At 43.5% G+C, this 17167-nt stretch overlaps 1 protein-coding gene across 2 annotated transcripts in view; it reads left to right on the top strand.

Moving 5' to 3' along the window:
• edil3a (EGF-like repeats and discoidin I-like domains 3a) overlaps window positions 1-17167 on the top strand; it is a 140184-nt gene that overhangs the window by 29138 nt on the left and 93879 nt on the right. For both annotated transcript variants that reach the window (XM_076270749.1, XM_076270747.1), the window contains exon 3: window positions 5662-5691. In XM_076270749.1, coding sequence (XP_076126864.1) covers window positions 5662-5691 — 30 coding nt within the window. The remainder of the gene's footprint in view (window positions 1-5661; window positions 5692-17167) is intronic.

Genomic DNA, 17167 nt, shown 5'->3' with positions numbered 1-17167 from the left:
GTGGGCATGTTTGGGTCACAGTGTTTTTCGAGTGCGTATTTTTGTGTTTATTAACCTACTGTATGTACTGTATGCATGTACTGTGTGTGTGTGTGTGTGTGTGTGTGTGTGTGTGTGTGTGTGTGTGTGTGTGTGTGTGTGTGTGTCTGTGTGTGTGCGTGCGTGCGTTCGACTGTAAGTCTGTTTTTACCAGGAGATGATACCAAGGCACTTCATCTCCATTCAAATTCTCATGACTCTGTTCTTTCTTGCTTACGTCAGTCACTGTGGAGATAGTAGAAAGGCAGACAGCCCACATGTTTAGGGATTGTTTCCCACCACCAGCAATTAAGATGATAACATAATCAGATAATTAGTTTCATTAAGTAATTATCATGCCCTGAGTAGAATATAAGCTCTTTGTAAATGTTGGCCTGTCGTGAGCCTGGTTTTATGCCTGCCAAGTAAAATTGCGGCATTCTTCATCAAGGATCTTTTAGTAGATCCATTGATGACAGTGATAATTCTTCGTATGAGCACAATATAATTATCCCTATCTCCAGTCAGCCCAATGTAATTTTTCATTCTACATTAATGCTGGAGGGGGAAAAAAATGCAAAGGGCCTTTGTGCAACACAGTCGGCTAGTGTGCTTGTGGAAGACGCACAAATAAGATTTGTCGACTCTGGAGGGTGGCCTTTTAGTGGACGGCATTAACGGTGACAGGGCCGCCAGTCCTGCCTGCCACATCACTAAATGGAGATTAGACCCATTACCCTGATTGGCTCTGACCTTCTTTTATGTCCGCCGACTGAACAAAGAGGAACAGGAGAGACAGGCCTTTGTCCGGGACTTGTCAGTGGCGCTGAGTGCTATATAACATGGCTGCTCGGCACCTCCGGCTCATCTCATGATTTTCTTTTCTTTTGTCGTACAGCTGACAGCAGAAATCCAAGCAGCACTTTAGGGTGTCAGTCCCGGTTTAAATCAGTCGGTATCTTTGCACGGGACACACAGGTCTGGGTTGGGGTTGTCGTGTTTGGTGTGTTTTCGCTCTGAAAATAAGGGGCTGTCTGCATATGTCCCATGTGTCCTCTTTCAACCTTTGTCTCTTGCTGTTTGTTGACGTTGGAAAACAACCTGTGGCCCGAGTTTGTATCACACACGCACAGAGGGTCTCCGTTCAGATGAGATTAGAGTAGAGGCGGATTCACACATATATATATATATATGGAAAAAAACCTGGGCCTCTTTCCTGGGCAAACTAGACACGGCCGCCTCTATCTCCCCCTCACACCTTTAGAGGTCGGTATCAGGCAGGAGTGGCTTGTGCCCTACCATAATATATTTGGTTATGACTTCCTCCAGGTTGACTTTCAGATTAGGGCAATCTGTCCCTGGGCTTAGTCTTATCACCGCCCGGCCAGGATTATATGAATGACGGAGCTGCGGCCCGCTTCCAGAAATAAGTCATCATCACTGTTCTCGTCTCTCTCCGTCTCTCTCTCTCTCTCTCTCTCTCCCACTCTCTTCCTCATTGGTGTTCTGGCTCAGGAAAAGTGTCTGTGAAAGGGGCCTTTGATTTGGAAAGGAAATGGTGCCCATGGTGAAGGTTATGGTCAAAGTGGCGAGAGAGTGTTGTCTGTCTCCGCCTGTGGTGACTGAGTCTTGAGTGATGTGTGGCTTTGCATGCTGGTTAAGTGCCCTTTAATCTTAATAAATAAGTGGACTCCACCGTACAGATGATGACCATAGTTGGGAAGAAATTGCATTCTCCCTTGTTATTGTATTTGGCAAAGTCTTTATGATTACTGGAAATAGTACAGTGAGGCGTGGGCAGTGAGATGTGTTTGTGTTGGGTTGTGGTGGATGATGGGCAGTTGCTTGGAAGATGTTGTAACTTCTTCTGACTTTTGAGAAGTCCAAGGAATTCTAGATCTCAAAGCTGTCTTGCCCCCCCCACAACACACACAGATTTTCTTGGAATTCCAGATATTGATGACAAATTATTATATCGGCCTACATTTTCTCATTGCATATGTGCATATGAAGCACTATCTACATATCCATCCACACAGTATTTCTCTCCCTCTCTCTCTCTCTCTCTCTCTCTCTGAGTGTGTGTGTGTGTGTGTGTGTATATGTGTACTGCATGTGAAAGACAGCATTATGAATACTTGGAATTCTTAGAGATGATAAAATGTTTATAGAGGATGTGTCAGGCATGGCGATTTCGAAATAAGCTTTTTGTCGTTATTCACTGCGTTCACTTTACCTGTGGTGTGGTTTGTCACACCAGCGCTTCAATTAAACCCAACCTCATAGAAAATAGTATATCATATAATTTGAAAGCCTTAAATGTGTCAGGAGCCCTGTTCTCTTTTTATCAGACACATAGTTTAATAGTTTATAAAATAGTAGTTTAAAAGATTATCCGCTGGTTTTATGTTAGTACACCATTTCAAAGTGTAAGGAATCTAATATGTTGCAAATATGTTGGTCAGAGAATTGAAAAATTGGTTTCAGAATTTGCAGGCCTTCTGCTACTGCTGTACTGTGGCTGTGGTTGTTATCAGACATGTCAAAAGACTCATGAATTGTGAGACACTCCATTTCGCTGAAGACTCAAGAGATTCATGAATTGTGAGACACTCTCTTTTGTTATTTGTTTACAACTCCCATGGCGATGGGGAGTTTCAAAATAGCACAGCATATTCAAACAAGTCTCACCATTTCATCCAAAGTTCAAGTAAGATGAGAGTGAAACTGGCAAAGAGAAAGGAGTGAAAACAGGGAAGGAAAAAGAAAGAGAGAGAACAGAGAGATAGTGAAGGATAGGAAAGAGAGAGAGAAATGGAAAGATGTGGTGAGAAAGGAGAGAGAGTGAGAGAGAGAAAGCAAGAAGAAAAGAGAGACAGAGAGAGAGATAGTAAAATTCTGCAGCTCACTCCTGGCTCTCTTTGGTCTCCTGGTTGGACTGAGGCCTTGTTTTCATGTTTACTGTCTTGGCCAAATCCCCCTTGTTCAGCGGCTTGTCTCTGAATGGAGATAACACTGGACTCAGAGCTCTGTCTGGACAACCGGCCACACAGAGAGCAGAGACGGGCCTCGAGCACACTCACTGCGGGACAGGCCCTGACGGATGTGAGTCTCTTTCTCTCTCTCTCTCTCTCTGTATCACTCTCTCTCTCTGTCTCTCTCTTTTTCACACACACGTTCTCTCTTTTCCCTGTTGTCTAGCTCACTGGAGCAAAAAACACAGTGAGAAGTCAAAGAATGCATGCCCTCCCTTTCTGAGTATTGATAATTGTCTCAGACATACAAGGAACAGCACAGCACACAACATCTGGGTTCGTCATTGCTCTCAGATGTTATGTGTATAAATATCTTCTTCCCACTGGCTTTGTTGCGTGCAAATTTCCCAGAGGACTCTGAAGACGTGTGAAAGCAATGTTGCTATATTTTTTTGTATCAGTTCTTAGTGTTTTCAATTAAATATTGATATTTTCATGCATTTCAGTGGTGGAGCAGGAGCAAAGGTTGTGTCTCGTCTGGGAAAGATGCAAATTCATAGTGTGTGTGTGTGTGCGTATGCGTGTGCGTGTGTGTATTTTATTTAATTTTTTTACACGCCAGTAAAACACTGACATACAGTCCCCCTTGTCTAAATTGCAGAATCCGATCCCTTAGTGTGCAGACCAGTGCCAACAGCCTCGCTTCTACTCCATCCCTATTCCCTACCATTTTCATGGCTCATGACCCTCCCTTCTCCCTCTTGTGTGTGTGGGGGAATGTCATATTAATTCCATGTGAAAATGCATATATATATATGCATACCTAATAAGCAGAATTCTAATTAGTAAAAGTCTTCCTCGTTAAGATGTTTACCTTGGGTGTCGAAAAGGGAACGTGATGTACTTTCACGCCGTGTCTCTCCAACACTTATTAGGCGAGCAAGCTTTAATATTTAATTTTGTCTCTAATGTGTTTGTACCATCTTCAATCGCAGAGGTTGAGCTCTAGGTCTTGGGAAATCATGCCATTTGTTGACTAATTGCACACTTGTTTATCCAGATAGCACGCTGAGAATCACATCCACATGGTACAGACTGTTGCGACAAAACACAAGAATCCTCGACAACCTCTTTCAGATGATAATGAAAAGACTGGAAAGGTCGACAGGAACTCTTTTCTTTTTCCCTTCCTCTCTCTCTCTCTCTCTCTCTCTCTCTCTCTCTCTCTCTCTCTCTCTCTCTCTCTCTCTTCTCTCTCTCTCTCTCTCTCTCTCTCTCTCTCTCTCTCTCTCTCTCTCTCTCTCTCTCTCTCTCTCTCTCTCTCTCTCTCTTGCTGTCTTTTCTTTCTTGCACATACCGTGGCCCACTGGTTAGCACTCTGGACTTGTAACCGGAGGGTTGCCAGTTCGAGCCCCGACCAGTGGGCCGCGGCTGAAGTGCCCTTGAGCAAGGCACCTAACCCCTAACTGCTCCCCGAGGGCCGCCGTTGAAGCAGGCAGCTCACTACGCCAGGATTAGTGTGTGCTTCACCTCACTGTGTGTTCACTGTGTGCTGTTTGTGTTTCACTAGTTCACCGATTGGGTTAAATGCAGAGACCAAATTTCCCTCACGGGATCAAAAAAGTATATATCCTTATACTATACTTATATACTCTCATTCTTTTTCTTCTTGATAACCTTGAATCCCATTTCATGTCCCTCTCTTTCTGTCTCATTCTCTTTCCTTCAATCCCTCTCACACCCATCTCCACCCCCACCCTCTCTCTCCCTCCCTCTCTTCCTCCTGTGCCACTCCTCCCGCTGGACTCCAGGGGTCGGAGCGCAAAGGCCCTCTCTCAGCCTCGTGTAGCCGGTGATTGGCTTGATGGAGGGTGATGATAATGTCTCGGGACACGCCAGGGTTCATCCTCGCCATTCAGCAGCACAGGGCGGAGTGATTAAAAATCATGGGCGCACTTTAGAGCGTAGCCCCCCCCCCCCCCCCCCTCCCCCCCAACTCCATCCCCCATCCCACTGGAGTAATAAACATAGTATCACAGAGGAGGACAGGCCAGGATCTGGTGTTCAGGCACTGCATGCAACTCACTGCTGAGTTTGGAACTAGATAGGAGATGGAGAGGGAGGTAGGGAGTGAGAGAGAGAGAGAGAGAGAGAGAGAGAGAGAGAGAGAGAGAGAGAGAGAGACAGAGAGCGAGAAAAAAAGAGAGTGTGTTTAAGGGAGAGGCAGAGAGGCCGAACCTCATTTGCGCTCTCGGTGTTGTGGAGTGGCGTGCCAAACTTTTAATTGTGTTTGTTTGTCATGGTGACAGTGTTATTATCATATAATGCATATGCATGTCTGTGTGAAGTTAATGAAGGATGTTTGAGCCAGATTGGCACAGGCTAACAGTAAATTGATTAGGTAATGAATTCATGATCAATTCATTATTTAACCTCGGTATTAGCAAATGCATTATTTATAAATGTTTCTGTATGTATTTGTTTGTTTGTTATGTGTGTGTGTGCGTGTGTGTGTGTGTGTGTGTGTGTGTGTGTGTGTGTGTGTGTGTGTGTGTGTGTGTGTGTGTGTGGGTGTGTCTGTGTGCGTGTGCCTGTGTGTCCTGTGTGTGCATTGTTTGGTTATAAGCAGTTCATGGAGTGAACACTTTTCCTTCTCTCTCTATTTCAGCGGCAGATGGTGAGGACCCAACTCAAGCAGGTGGGATATTTCTAGAGTTGGTAACTGTTGTGTCTCCCTGGTGTGGCATCCCTAAGCTTTATATTTCCTCTGCTGCCACTGACTTCTATCGCACATGTCTCTCTCTCTCTCTCTCTCTCACACACACACACACACACACACACACACACACACACACACACTGTGTCTTAAAGTTTTCTCTTAGTTTAAGTCAAACATCACAATTCAGAACTCTTTCTGAGATTCTATATTTCCCATTGGCAAGCACACAAACATGCATTAGTTCGCAGGTATACCATTTTGAATACTATATTAGGAGACAATTGCTCAAATGCAAACATGTCATGCTCAACATCATGTACGCGTTGGGCCCTGAACGTCAAAAGTGGTATGAAGTCCCATGTTAAAGGCCCAAGCTCAATTAAATTCAGCAGGTAATTACGAGATACTGTATAGTTACAACACATCCTAAGCCTCTTTGTAGTGTAGATTATTGAAGGGAGGGATGCAGGGAAGACAGAGCGATGAGTGAAAGCAAGAGAAACAGGTGGAGAGAAAGATGAATTATAATGAGGATGGTACCATGGGAGAGTTACAGTAAAGAGGGAGCAGGAAAGAATGTTTCAGTGACCAAGAGAGAGGAGAGAGACTGACTGTGTGTAGGTGAATGTGTGTGTGTGTGTTTGTGTGTGTGTGTGTGTGTGTGTGTGTGTGTGTGTGTGTGTGTGAGAAAGATGGAGAGAGAGAGAGAGAGAGAGAGAGATAGAAAAAAAAATTGAAACTGAAATAAAAGGAAAGGCACAGGCCAAAAATAGAGAATGCGTGAAAGAGAGAGAGAGAGAGAGATAGAGAGATAGAGAACAGAGAGAGAGAAGGAGAGAGTATTCTACTGATGCAGGGGCACAAGGGAGCTTGCTGCTTCCCCTCCTCCACACTGGCTGCTCTGTTGCTCCAACATTTATCGTTTGATCATGCCTGGTCAGCACTCACTCAAGTCTCACTGATCTCTGTTGTCTCTCCAGACTGAGCTCTCACTTGCTGGCTCGCTCGCTCGCTTTTGAAGACATTCCTTTTTGCACTCTCCTCCTCACCCTTCATGGATGACTTTTTTATTTGGGTGGACATTCAGTAGAACCCACCCTGAAACACCTCTTTCTGACAGAGAGAGAGAGAGAGAGAGAGAGAGAGAGAGAGAGAGAGAGAGACATGTTATTCAGAATTAGTTTTCGGTTTTGTGGCAATAGATTCAATCTTCTTTTCATTCTGAACTCTTCTCTGCAAACGGGTCAGTAGTCCGTGTGATGATAAAAGGAAGATAAACTTTATCCCACTGTGGGTTAAGCCGGCTCCCACTAAAGCATCAGTGAGTCCCACACTGCACCAACTACACAGGCACGTGATGCTTTATGTGTCCAGAAGTCCTGCGTGGTGAGTTTTGAGCTAGTTTTCAGTATACCATAATATAGGCTACCTCAAGAGATCTACTTAAAGGCCTCTCATAGGTTCCCCAAGGATCTAGTGATGATGTTTGATGCTGTTAGCATTAGCATATCAAGCACCACGGGGAAAGATCATGCTGGATTATCATAAAAGCACTCAAATGTCATGCCAACCATGCAAGGCATAAAGTGGAAAGAAACATAATACGGCAAAATCAGCCATTCCTTTCACTTTATTGTGTTTCTTTTCACTTTATGTTTTTTCATCCTTGCCAGTTGGTGTGAAATCCAACAAAAAGAACTTGGAATTGTGGTATTTTTTATTTTCATCTCTGCCTCCTCGGTATGCTTTGCAGACCTGTACACAAAAAAGGGACAGTGTTTTCGGAATGGCTTGTGCTGTCACTCTGACTCTGAACTTCTCTCGCTCTCTGAATGAATTCAGCAAATTGTTTGGTGCCCGTTTAAAACAAAGGTTGTGTTGCAGTGTGAGATTCCTCACTGGCTTATAGTCTTAGTTTGTCAGTGGTATTGATCTGCAACATTATATTTTCATTAAATGCATGCTTACGTACAAATGAAGAACAAACTCAGCCAGGAACATGACTATAAGAGGGCAAAGCATATAACTCTACATTCAATGATCCTGATGCGATTTGTATTGTTTTTACCACATCACAAAGGCAAATGAATCCTGCTGTTTTTAGGTCAAAGCTTATGATAATCTACAACCATTACTTGATTGTTTTTGCTGTCTTTTGGATCTCTTTGGGAAGTCCTCCTTGTTCTTTTTGTCACATTCATGCTGTTCCCACAAACTGACAATTTATGTTGTTTGAATCAGACTGTTAAAGGAAATTGTAATGACCAGAGTATATTAGTGGATCATAGAATTAGTCTAGAATCTATCTTTAAAGATAGTCTTTCAGACCATTTTCATTGCTTTTCTTTTGCTCCCATATTTCTCTGGGCCTCCTTATATTAGTAAGTCAGACGCAGCCCTTTGTGCAGTCTTGAGGGTTGTGCTGCGTCTGGTTTTGAGGGACAGGATGTACGTGCCAGTGTGCCAGCCACTGAAGAGGTCATGAGCTCCAGACGCTTGCACTTCAGTCCAGCTGCGGATCAGGATGGTCATGGACGGTCTGACTCGTCCAGACTGATTACACTGATAAATGCTGGACAGAGAGGATTCAATGCAAGAACACATTTTGCAGAGTCAATAACCCAGCCAGCATTGTTTTTATTTATTATACCCACACCTTGGTCTGTGCTTCTAACTAGGAGAAAGACATGAATGAAATCCTCTGCCTGTCTCCAAAGTGACTTGGGTCGCAGTTGCCATGAGAAATGAATAGCAGTCGACACATGCATAGTGATTGTGCTCACAGCACAAGTCAGTAGATTTGATTTACAACCTGTTAGAGATTAACTCCAAAGTAAAGTTTAAAAGATTGTAGTCATTATTAGCCCCACAAGAGTCAAGGGGAGCTTGGAGCTAGAGGTCTGCGCGGGACTGATTTTTTAGTCCCGCGCCCGCCCGCTCCCGCAATATTCTGTCCCGCTCCCGCATTAATGTGTCATTTTTAATCCCGCTCCCGCCCGCATCTGTAACATGATGTCCCGCTAAAGCCCCATGCAGGAGGGATAGCCTATACAGTTTTTCTTTCTGTCTCACGAAAGGAGCACACACACCTGAGAAAGACTCCAGATGTCAGTTTCTTGGTTCTGAATGTAGGCTAACAACTGAAGTAGGCCTAGTCTGCCCTCTTCCTCTGTCATGCTTTCGATTTCGAGTTTTGAAAATGAGCAGCTGGAACTAATTGAACCCACGTAAATGACAATATAGGCTACACTCTAAACCCAGATTTAGTTGTAATAAATATGTTAGGTGGTCACTACTAATGTTTGTGTGTTTTGTGAAAACTCTATGTCATAACTAAAAGAAATGAGTTGATTGTACTATTTAAGTGAAATATACAGTGCACTGATCATGTTAAGCAGAGACAACGATAAATGTTATGTTTTTGCAAGGCAGAGGAGGGGTCTAAAAAAATTCTGCCCATCAACCGTTCCTTCTGCTTCTCAGTCCAGATGAATGACTCCATGCCTCATGCTGCTGTGACAAATAGGCTACTACATTAAATGGTGGGTGAACTTTCTGATGAACTTGTTGAAAAATTAAAATTCTGATGAAATAACCGAAAATTGTGTTCAGTTTGACCAATAGTTAGCTAAGTGTTTGTTTACGTGATTAACTTACATTAACCTGAGAAAAGTAAGGTAACATTAGCTCCGTTGTTAGCATGCTAGTAGTCTTTCAGACAGTTAGCTCATGGTAGCTACCTTCCAATGGGTGTGTATGCCAGATTATAACAATATCACATATGTTTTCTTGTAAATATACTTGTCTTGGTGCTACTAAGTTTAATTCAGACTTTATCATTGAAATAGGTGTTTCTGTCAGTAGAGAGTTTTAGCTAACCATAGCAGCACATGTTGGTTAGCTTTTGGCTAATGTTAGCCGATGTCCATTCTCTTATTTGTTGCATTCATAGGTGATATAACAAACTTTTATTTCAACTGTGTAAATGAACATGGACTAAAAAATTGTTTTCTTATGTTCTTTTTTTATAGGTTCTTCGTCTTTTTTTATAGGTTCTTCATCTACAGTGGATGTGGAATATTTATGAGTTTAAATGTTGTTTGTTTATGTTTTATCAATAATAAAAGGCATTCCTATACATTGTGATGAATTTCTTTTCAATTTTTAATAAAACAATTAAATTAATACAGTACCCTAATCTTTAAAAAAAAAAAACAATAGGCCTATCTACAGAACTTAGTTCATATTTTAATGAATTTGTTAACATGCATTTTAACCTAGTTATTTTATACAACTGCAACTTCTGAAACAACTAGATGTACCGCAGAGCGGTACAAAATATGACCGCCGCCCAGTCCAGCACATTTTTTCCACAAAAAGAAATCACGCTGAAAGGCCTATATGATTCTAACTGTCTCACTAAATTGCATTATCCACACTCACTTCTCACTGGTATCTGCTAGACAACAAGTACCAAAACATGATTAGTTCATAGATTTCACATGTGAAATACATTTTATACAACCCCACCTCCATCTTGCCTGTTCATAATTATGAGAAATTCTTGATTGTTTGTGTTATGTTTATGTTATGTGTGTGGGTGTGAGTGTGTGTGTGTGTGTGTGTGTGTGTGTGTGTGTGTGCGTGCCTGCGTATGTGCCTGTGCATGGAAGCGTACATATGTCTACTGTGTGAGTATGTGTCATGATTACTGTGAATGTGTGTGTGTGTGTGTATCTGTTTGTGCACATGTGTGCACATGAACTGGGTTAACATGACCCCTGGAGGCAAATATACGGAAAAAATGGTCATCCTAGGCCCTACAGTTCTCAAGATATTCACAGAGAACTGTGTCTGGCCTACCCTCCTTCCGGGGGGTCCAGTCCAGCGGGAGGGCTACAGATCAAAACGAAAAATGACAGTTCCATGCTATCCATGTGAGGGTACATGCCCACCAAGTTTTGTGTACCCCGGTCTTTCAGTGTCCCGGGAATCCTTGTTGATGTACGTCACTAAATGTACACATAAATTGTTTTATTGTAAGGCCCCCCATGAACGAAAGTACACAAAACTTGGCATGCATTCGGAGGGTGTCATAATGATCCTACACTTTCAATTTTGTGCAGTTTTGACCATGTCAGCCAGAGATATTGTGATAAAAACACCTAATTTTTTGCTTTTTAATTTTTAACTAGGTGGCGCTATACATGAAATAAGTGGTAATGGGATGGGTTGACATGGCCCCTTGAGATCAACATACAAAAAAAAGGTGGACCTCCTAGGCCCTACGGTTCTCGAGATATTCACACAAAACTGTCTCCGGCCACCTACAGGCCAGTTGGTGTATAGTAACATAAATTAATTTATTGTGTGGCCCCCCATGAACGGAATTCCACGAAACTTGGCGTGCATTCAGAGGGTGTCATAATGATCCTACACTTCCAATTTCGTGCAGTTTTGACTATGTTAGGTCACAGATACCTGCAATTACAACACCTCATTTTTACTTTTTTGTGTTTAACTAGGTGGCGCTATACATGAAATGAGTGGTTATGGAATGGGTTGACATGGCCCCTTGAGATCAACATACAAAAAAAAAATGGTCCTCCTAAACCTTACGGTTCTCGAGATATTCACAGAAAACTGTGTCTGCCCTACCCTCCTTTCGGGGGGTGCAGTCCAGCGGGGGGGCTACAGATCAAAACGAAAAACGATGGTTCCATGCTATCCATATGGGGTTACATGCCCACCAAGTTTCGTCTACCCCGGTCTTTCAGTGTCCCGGGAATCATTGACAGAAATTTGGACATGCGAAAAAGAAAAAAAAAGAAAAAAAAAAAAGAAAAAAAAATCTGACTAAACCTATATGACCGACTAAACCTATATGACCGCCGCTTCGCTGCGTGGCAGTCATAATAAGTTAAGTGAACTAAAGGTTTTTAGTAAAGACTACTAATGTAAGCTTATTTTGTCTACAGCATTAACATAAGGTTGTTAGTTGACACAACTAAACATGTTTAGTTTTATGTTTTGTAAAAACTAGAATGGTTTAAGGCAATCGGTTTCCACGCAATTTTCTAGTAATGACAACTAGTTCGGGTTTAGAGTGTATAGGCCTGCTATCCGTCAGTTATGCTTAAACCCCGTTTTTTAATGCTGCTTAACAGAACATCCAGCTGAACTATAGTTATGAACACTACTTTAATCATTTCCATATTTAATTTTACGCACATATTTAATTTGCGGGAGTGCAGTGAATCATCGGTTTGTCCCGCACCCGCAAACGCACCTCTCTCATCCAGCCCGCTCCCGCAAAGAGCTTTCAAAAGTTGTCCCGCGCCGCACTCTTTTGCGTCGGGAGTGCAGACCTCTACTTGGAGCTGAACGGGCATGAGTGAAATTACATCTGACATATTTTACCGAAATTCACACGCAGGAAATTACACATGGTGCTGAAAGGAGACCCAGTGATTTTGTCTTATTAAGTCTGAATGAAGTGTTCCCTATAATTACTGCGCAAGACAGCTTCCCTCATAACACAGAATATATTACATTTAATGTGTTGTGCATTTACATGCACTGAGAAAGGCTTCATGATAAGTCCAGGGGTTCTTTAAGTTGATTTATAATACAGTTCATTTAATCATTATTATTTTATTTGTATTTTTCATTTTTGTTGTGGGATGGGCTGAGAGGTTACTAGGAGAGATATCGTTCTGATTACATTAAATTACTACTCCCATTAAGGGATTGAAAGCCAAGCTCCACTGTCAGTGGTTCACAGAAAGACCTGCTACGGATACGCTAAAAGCCCTTTAACTATTTGGCTACTCTTAGCACTGCACCTCTTGGTCTTTTCAGCTGATTGTCCACCTCATTTTCTCGGGCAATATCCTGGGCATGCATAAAGTGAAAGTAATTGTGGTGAATAATTACTTAATATTAATCTTAGACTGGCAAACTTCAGGAAAACTCAGGAATCAGCTTTATTCTGTTACAAGCAGAGAGGGTACAAAAATGGTCTATGTAGCCTAGGTCATGGCACAGAGGCCATATGTATAAACATTGCAGTTTAGTACATTAGCATTTCATTGGGGGAGGGGAGGGTGTCTTTGTTTTAATGCCAGGAGGGCCACATGGCTAAAACTAGTCTTGAAACTAAATGTATTGCTATCAAAAGAAAAAATAAAATGTTTTTGGATGGCAGCAGCAGAAGCTGAGCCGTAACATTTCAGGACTCCTAGCAATTGAGAGCTATTCGTTGTTCCTGAAAGTTTTGAATGGAATCAAAAGCCTCTTTGGAAAGAACCATGTTCAGGTGGATAATGAACACACTACCTCTAAAAAGTGGGCATGCTAAAAAAGACTATCCAGTCAAGTTGCTTTTAGACTAAACGTATTCAGATGTATGCACTGAATATAACGTTGGGCCTGATAATCGCGTGTCTTTGACAAGTAATGACATGCATACAGTGTATGTGCATAGAGATTAGTAGAAGCGCGGTGCTTTAGGTTGTACAAGTTGAAGTATCACCCTCTCTCCCCACTATTAGTGCATGTCTGATTTCAAATTAGCACAGACTGGTGGCAGCTTTGAAGGTTTCAAATCCATTGGGAGCGAGACAGCCCATTTCTGAGCCCGAGACTGTGCCATATCCTAGTTAATTAATGCCGTACCACCACCCTCATGATCTAAGTCTGTCGGCTCGACTCTCCTAGTCAAACAGCATTCATACCGGGCCAAAATGAGAGCGAATACCATGGTGCCAGAAAATGGGATGACGCAAATGCATCTCAGCGCTTCAATTATTTCATTAGAACCAAAGTGCTGTTTCGATAGATATATAATAGACCGACAGCAGGTAAACAGGGATCTAATTGTCTTTGATTTCTTGCCGTGATATCGTATGAATATACAAGCAGTGCTAATATACAGTATGGGTGAGAATATGAGCATCTTGATTTGTACAGGCGTCAAATTGAGCGCAAAATTGAGCAGTCCTTCAGCTTGTGCAGGTGCATATTTACAGCTGACTGTGAAGGTAGGCTACTGTCAGAAAAGTTCCTGGTTTGATATACATCGGTCTCACACAAGAGAGGAGCACAGTAAATGGCACATACTACACACTATCAGCATTTTTATTGATTCTGAAACATTCATCATGATGATTACGTTATGTAGGAACCACACCATTGAGACATTACTAAGATGAAACCCCTGTAAGGCGGGGATCACATTAGCCAGCGGCAAGCAGCAGGTTTCCTATTGTTCTCTATGGTTCAGCAGCGGAACGGTGGCAACGCTGGCGTAACGCTAGCGTTGAACAAGCTGAGCGTTGAACTTGGTTCAACTTTCAAAGCACAACGCGAGCATATTCAATTGACAAACCGTTTGTGTTGCTTAGGAACGAGATAAAACGTATTATGGTCTGAGCGTTGCGTTACGTTTGCCGCTGCCGCTTGCCGCTGGCTGATGTGATCCCTGCCCAAGTGTTTAGGAAGTCCATGGGGTGCACACAGCATCAAGCGCGCTAGTTAACGTCAGTAATTTGGCACATATGGATGCTGAGAGATGTGCTGCATGTTGTGGCGTTGCTAGCAAACTGTGGTTCCTGGCTCTGCAGGCTGGTTGCATTCCATAAGAGCAGAAACAACATGCTGACCTTTTTGAAGTTTTCTTAGAGCCTCTTTGTTGTGGCCTCTCTCTCTCCTCCTCCTCTTCCTCCTCCTTCTCCTCCTCTGTGTCTCTCTCTCTCTTTCTCTCTGTCCTCCCCTTGATGGCAGATATGGAGGCAGTCATATGGCTCATTCCTGAATTAATCATGTTCTGTCCTGGTTACGTGACACTGACGCTTCGCCTGGCAGTCCCAGGCTCATCGGAAGACCCACCCAAGAAAGACCCAGAGGACACAACAAACCCCACATCTGTCCTGCTTTAGGATGGGTGCCAGTAACCTTTAAGCAACCTCTCTCTCCATCCCAAGACTGAGTTAATTGTTGTGGAATTTTTATTTAATTGACTTATCAGTTGACTCCCTTTTCGCTGAGGTACAGAGGCTGGTTGGAGACAGAGCCAGAAGTGGAGATGTTTAGTCGTCTTTTTTTGTATTATTAGTCATTTGGTGCAGGCATCAGTGTGACATTTCCCATGGCATTTTTTATTTTTTTTTGGACTGCCTCACCTTTCCAGCTCTCCCTCTGTGCGTGAAAGGCTTTCCAAGGTGATGCTGAACTTTTTCCCCCCTCCCTGAAGAGATTTATTGCGACACGCTTATTGCTCCGGGCCGCTGCGTTTTACCTCCTCAGACATGCCCGAGACATCTTCCGCTTTATTTATTTATTTGGCGACCAGTGGTGGGTTCATCACATCGGTGTAGTCAAATGTCAGCGTACCTGATCCATTTGGTCATGGCAGGATTAAGGGACTGGACGTGTGTGATGAAGAGTAGAGCAGAGAAGACAGGGACAGAGAGGATGGGCCAGGAGAGAGGGACACTAAAAGCACAGTAGAGTCTCCTGCTGGTAGGGAGCCTGAGAGGGCCCTAGGGGTCCAGTGCCAACCCCTATCAGATGGATGCAGCAGAAGTGGACTAAGTGACCAGAAAGAGGGGAACCAAGCAGAATAGTACTCTCCTGCAGCAAGCAGTTCAGTTCAGAGCATAAACAAAAATTAGAGCCAGGAACATTTTAGAGGTCATGTTCAAAGAAAATAACAAATACAATTTTCCAGGAAATAAATACATATATTTAGAAACTGGAAAAATAAGTTAGATGGATGAAAGCATTTTTAATAAAATACTTCCTTTCCTCTGATGAATCCGACTAGTTTCTGGGTATTGTCTGTATAGGAGCTTTGTTTGGCTGGATTTGTTTTTCTGTGTGTGGGTTTGTTTTTTTTTTGTTTCGGTTCATCTGCAGAAAAACAGGCCATCTCGCCATTGCTCGCTCAGCTGTGAAGTGCCCTTGCTTCAAAATGCATCCTACAGTAGCTGGCCCCGCTGTGACCCCCCGCGTACGGGGTCACTCCTGGTTCGGCTAATTAAAGCACCACCAGTTTTCCACAAGGGGAAAGTGCAACAGTGTTGTGTGACTCTCTGACATGGGTATTGCTCCCTTCTGCACCCCCCAACCCCCCTCCATGCTTCAGTGAAGTGGAACAAAAAAATATCATCACACAGTGCCTCCCGTTCCCTATTTTCACAGAGTCGAAAACATTGACACTGTGAAAAGCATCGTGACAGCGTGTCTGCTAATGATTGGAGTTCCCAGGGGGCTTTGTTTTGTATTCCTGTCTTCAAACTGCTATCCGTTGTTTACGAAGGCCTACAAGTCAAGCATGAAATCTGTCTGCTCCTCTGCTCACCTTGCACGTGTGAAATGGACACGACCATAAAAGGAGAACCCACCCCATTTCTCCCCATGTCACAATGACAGTAATCGAGCTAATTGATACCTTACTCTCCTCTACCACAGTGTAGAGTGACATTTGTTCCGATGTAATAGTAGTCTTTGGACTCTGTTGGAACATTGCAAACAACCTCTATCGAAGACGCTCCATCATCTTCCTGTTCGTCAGCCGGGTGCATGACATCAGCGGCAGTACAAGGCGACTAATGGGGATATTATTTTTGTACGTGAGGCAGGTGGTGGTGGGTGGTGATTGATCTGGAGGACCAGAGGACACTTTGCTCCCTGTGTTTAACCAGAGAGCTGTTATTTATTTATATGTGTGTTTTTTTTTTTTATTTGTTGTCATGTTGCATTTGTGGTGCCTCGGTTGATTGATGGGCTACCTTTGTGATTTGTCGAAGGAAATCGCGATGCATGGCTCGCTCGCTTGCACCCGTCCGGAACAGGTCTGACATCAATCAAAGCCAGGCCGTGGTCGCGGCCGCCGGGCAGCAGCTAAACAGTGGACGGGCGCATGGCTGTCTACCCCTCATCTTCTCCCTACACACACCCCACCTTCCCAGAGCACCACTGCCACCAATCAGCCACCACCGCGACCACCGCCACCCTGCCTTTCACCGCCAAACAAAAAAGCGGACATAGCAGGGAACAAAAGCAGCGATTCATTCGACCACAAAGCGAGGGGACGTCTCGGAGGACACCATGCAAATATGGGGAGCGTGCACACACACACACACAAAAACACACACACACACACACACACACACACACACACACACACACACACACAGATGTGGTGTCTTCTAGAAGTCTTTTGCCAGCCGTCATCAGGCGGTGTGAAAGGATGCATTCTTCATTAGCGGGCCGCTGTCAGCTCGCCTTTGTTGGCGTATAGATGGTCACGTCGAAGGGCCCTGACGGCTGTCACTGCCTCCGTCAGGGTGCAGGGCTTTTTGTAATGGAGTTCTGCCAGAAGCCATTAGACATCCTCTGTTCTAATAATTAGCTCTGCTCTCTCTCCGACTGATTGAGTGAAGTGTCAAAA

Source organism: Alosa pseudoharengus, unplaced genomic scaffold (genome assembly GCF_046254945.1).
Source record: "Alosa pseudoharengus isolate Yale_2024_CS ecotype anadromous, Long Island Sound unplaced genomic scaffold, YU_APseudo_1.1 YU_APseudo_1.1_scf_6, whole genome shotgun sequence".
NCBI classification, from domain to species: domain Eukaryota; kingdom Metazoa; phylum Chordata; class Actinopteri; order Clupeiformes; family Clupeidae; genus Alosa; species Alosa pseudoharengus.
This window is presented reverse-complemented; position numbering and strand designations above follow the sequence as displayed.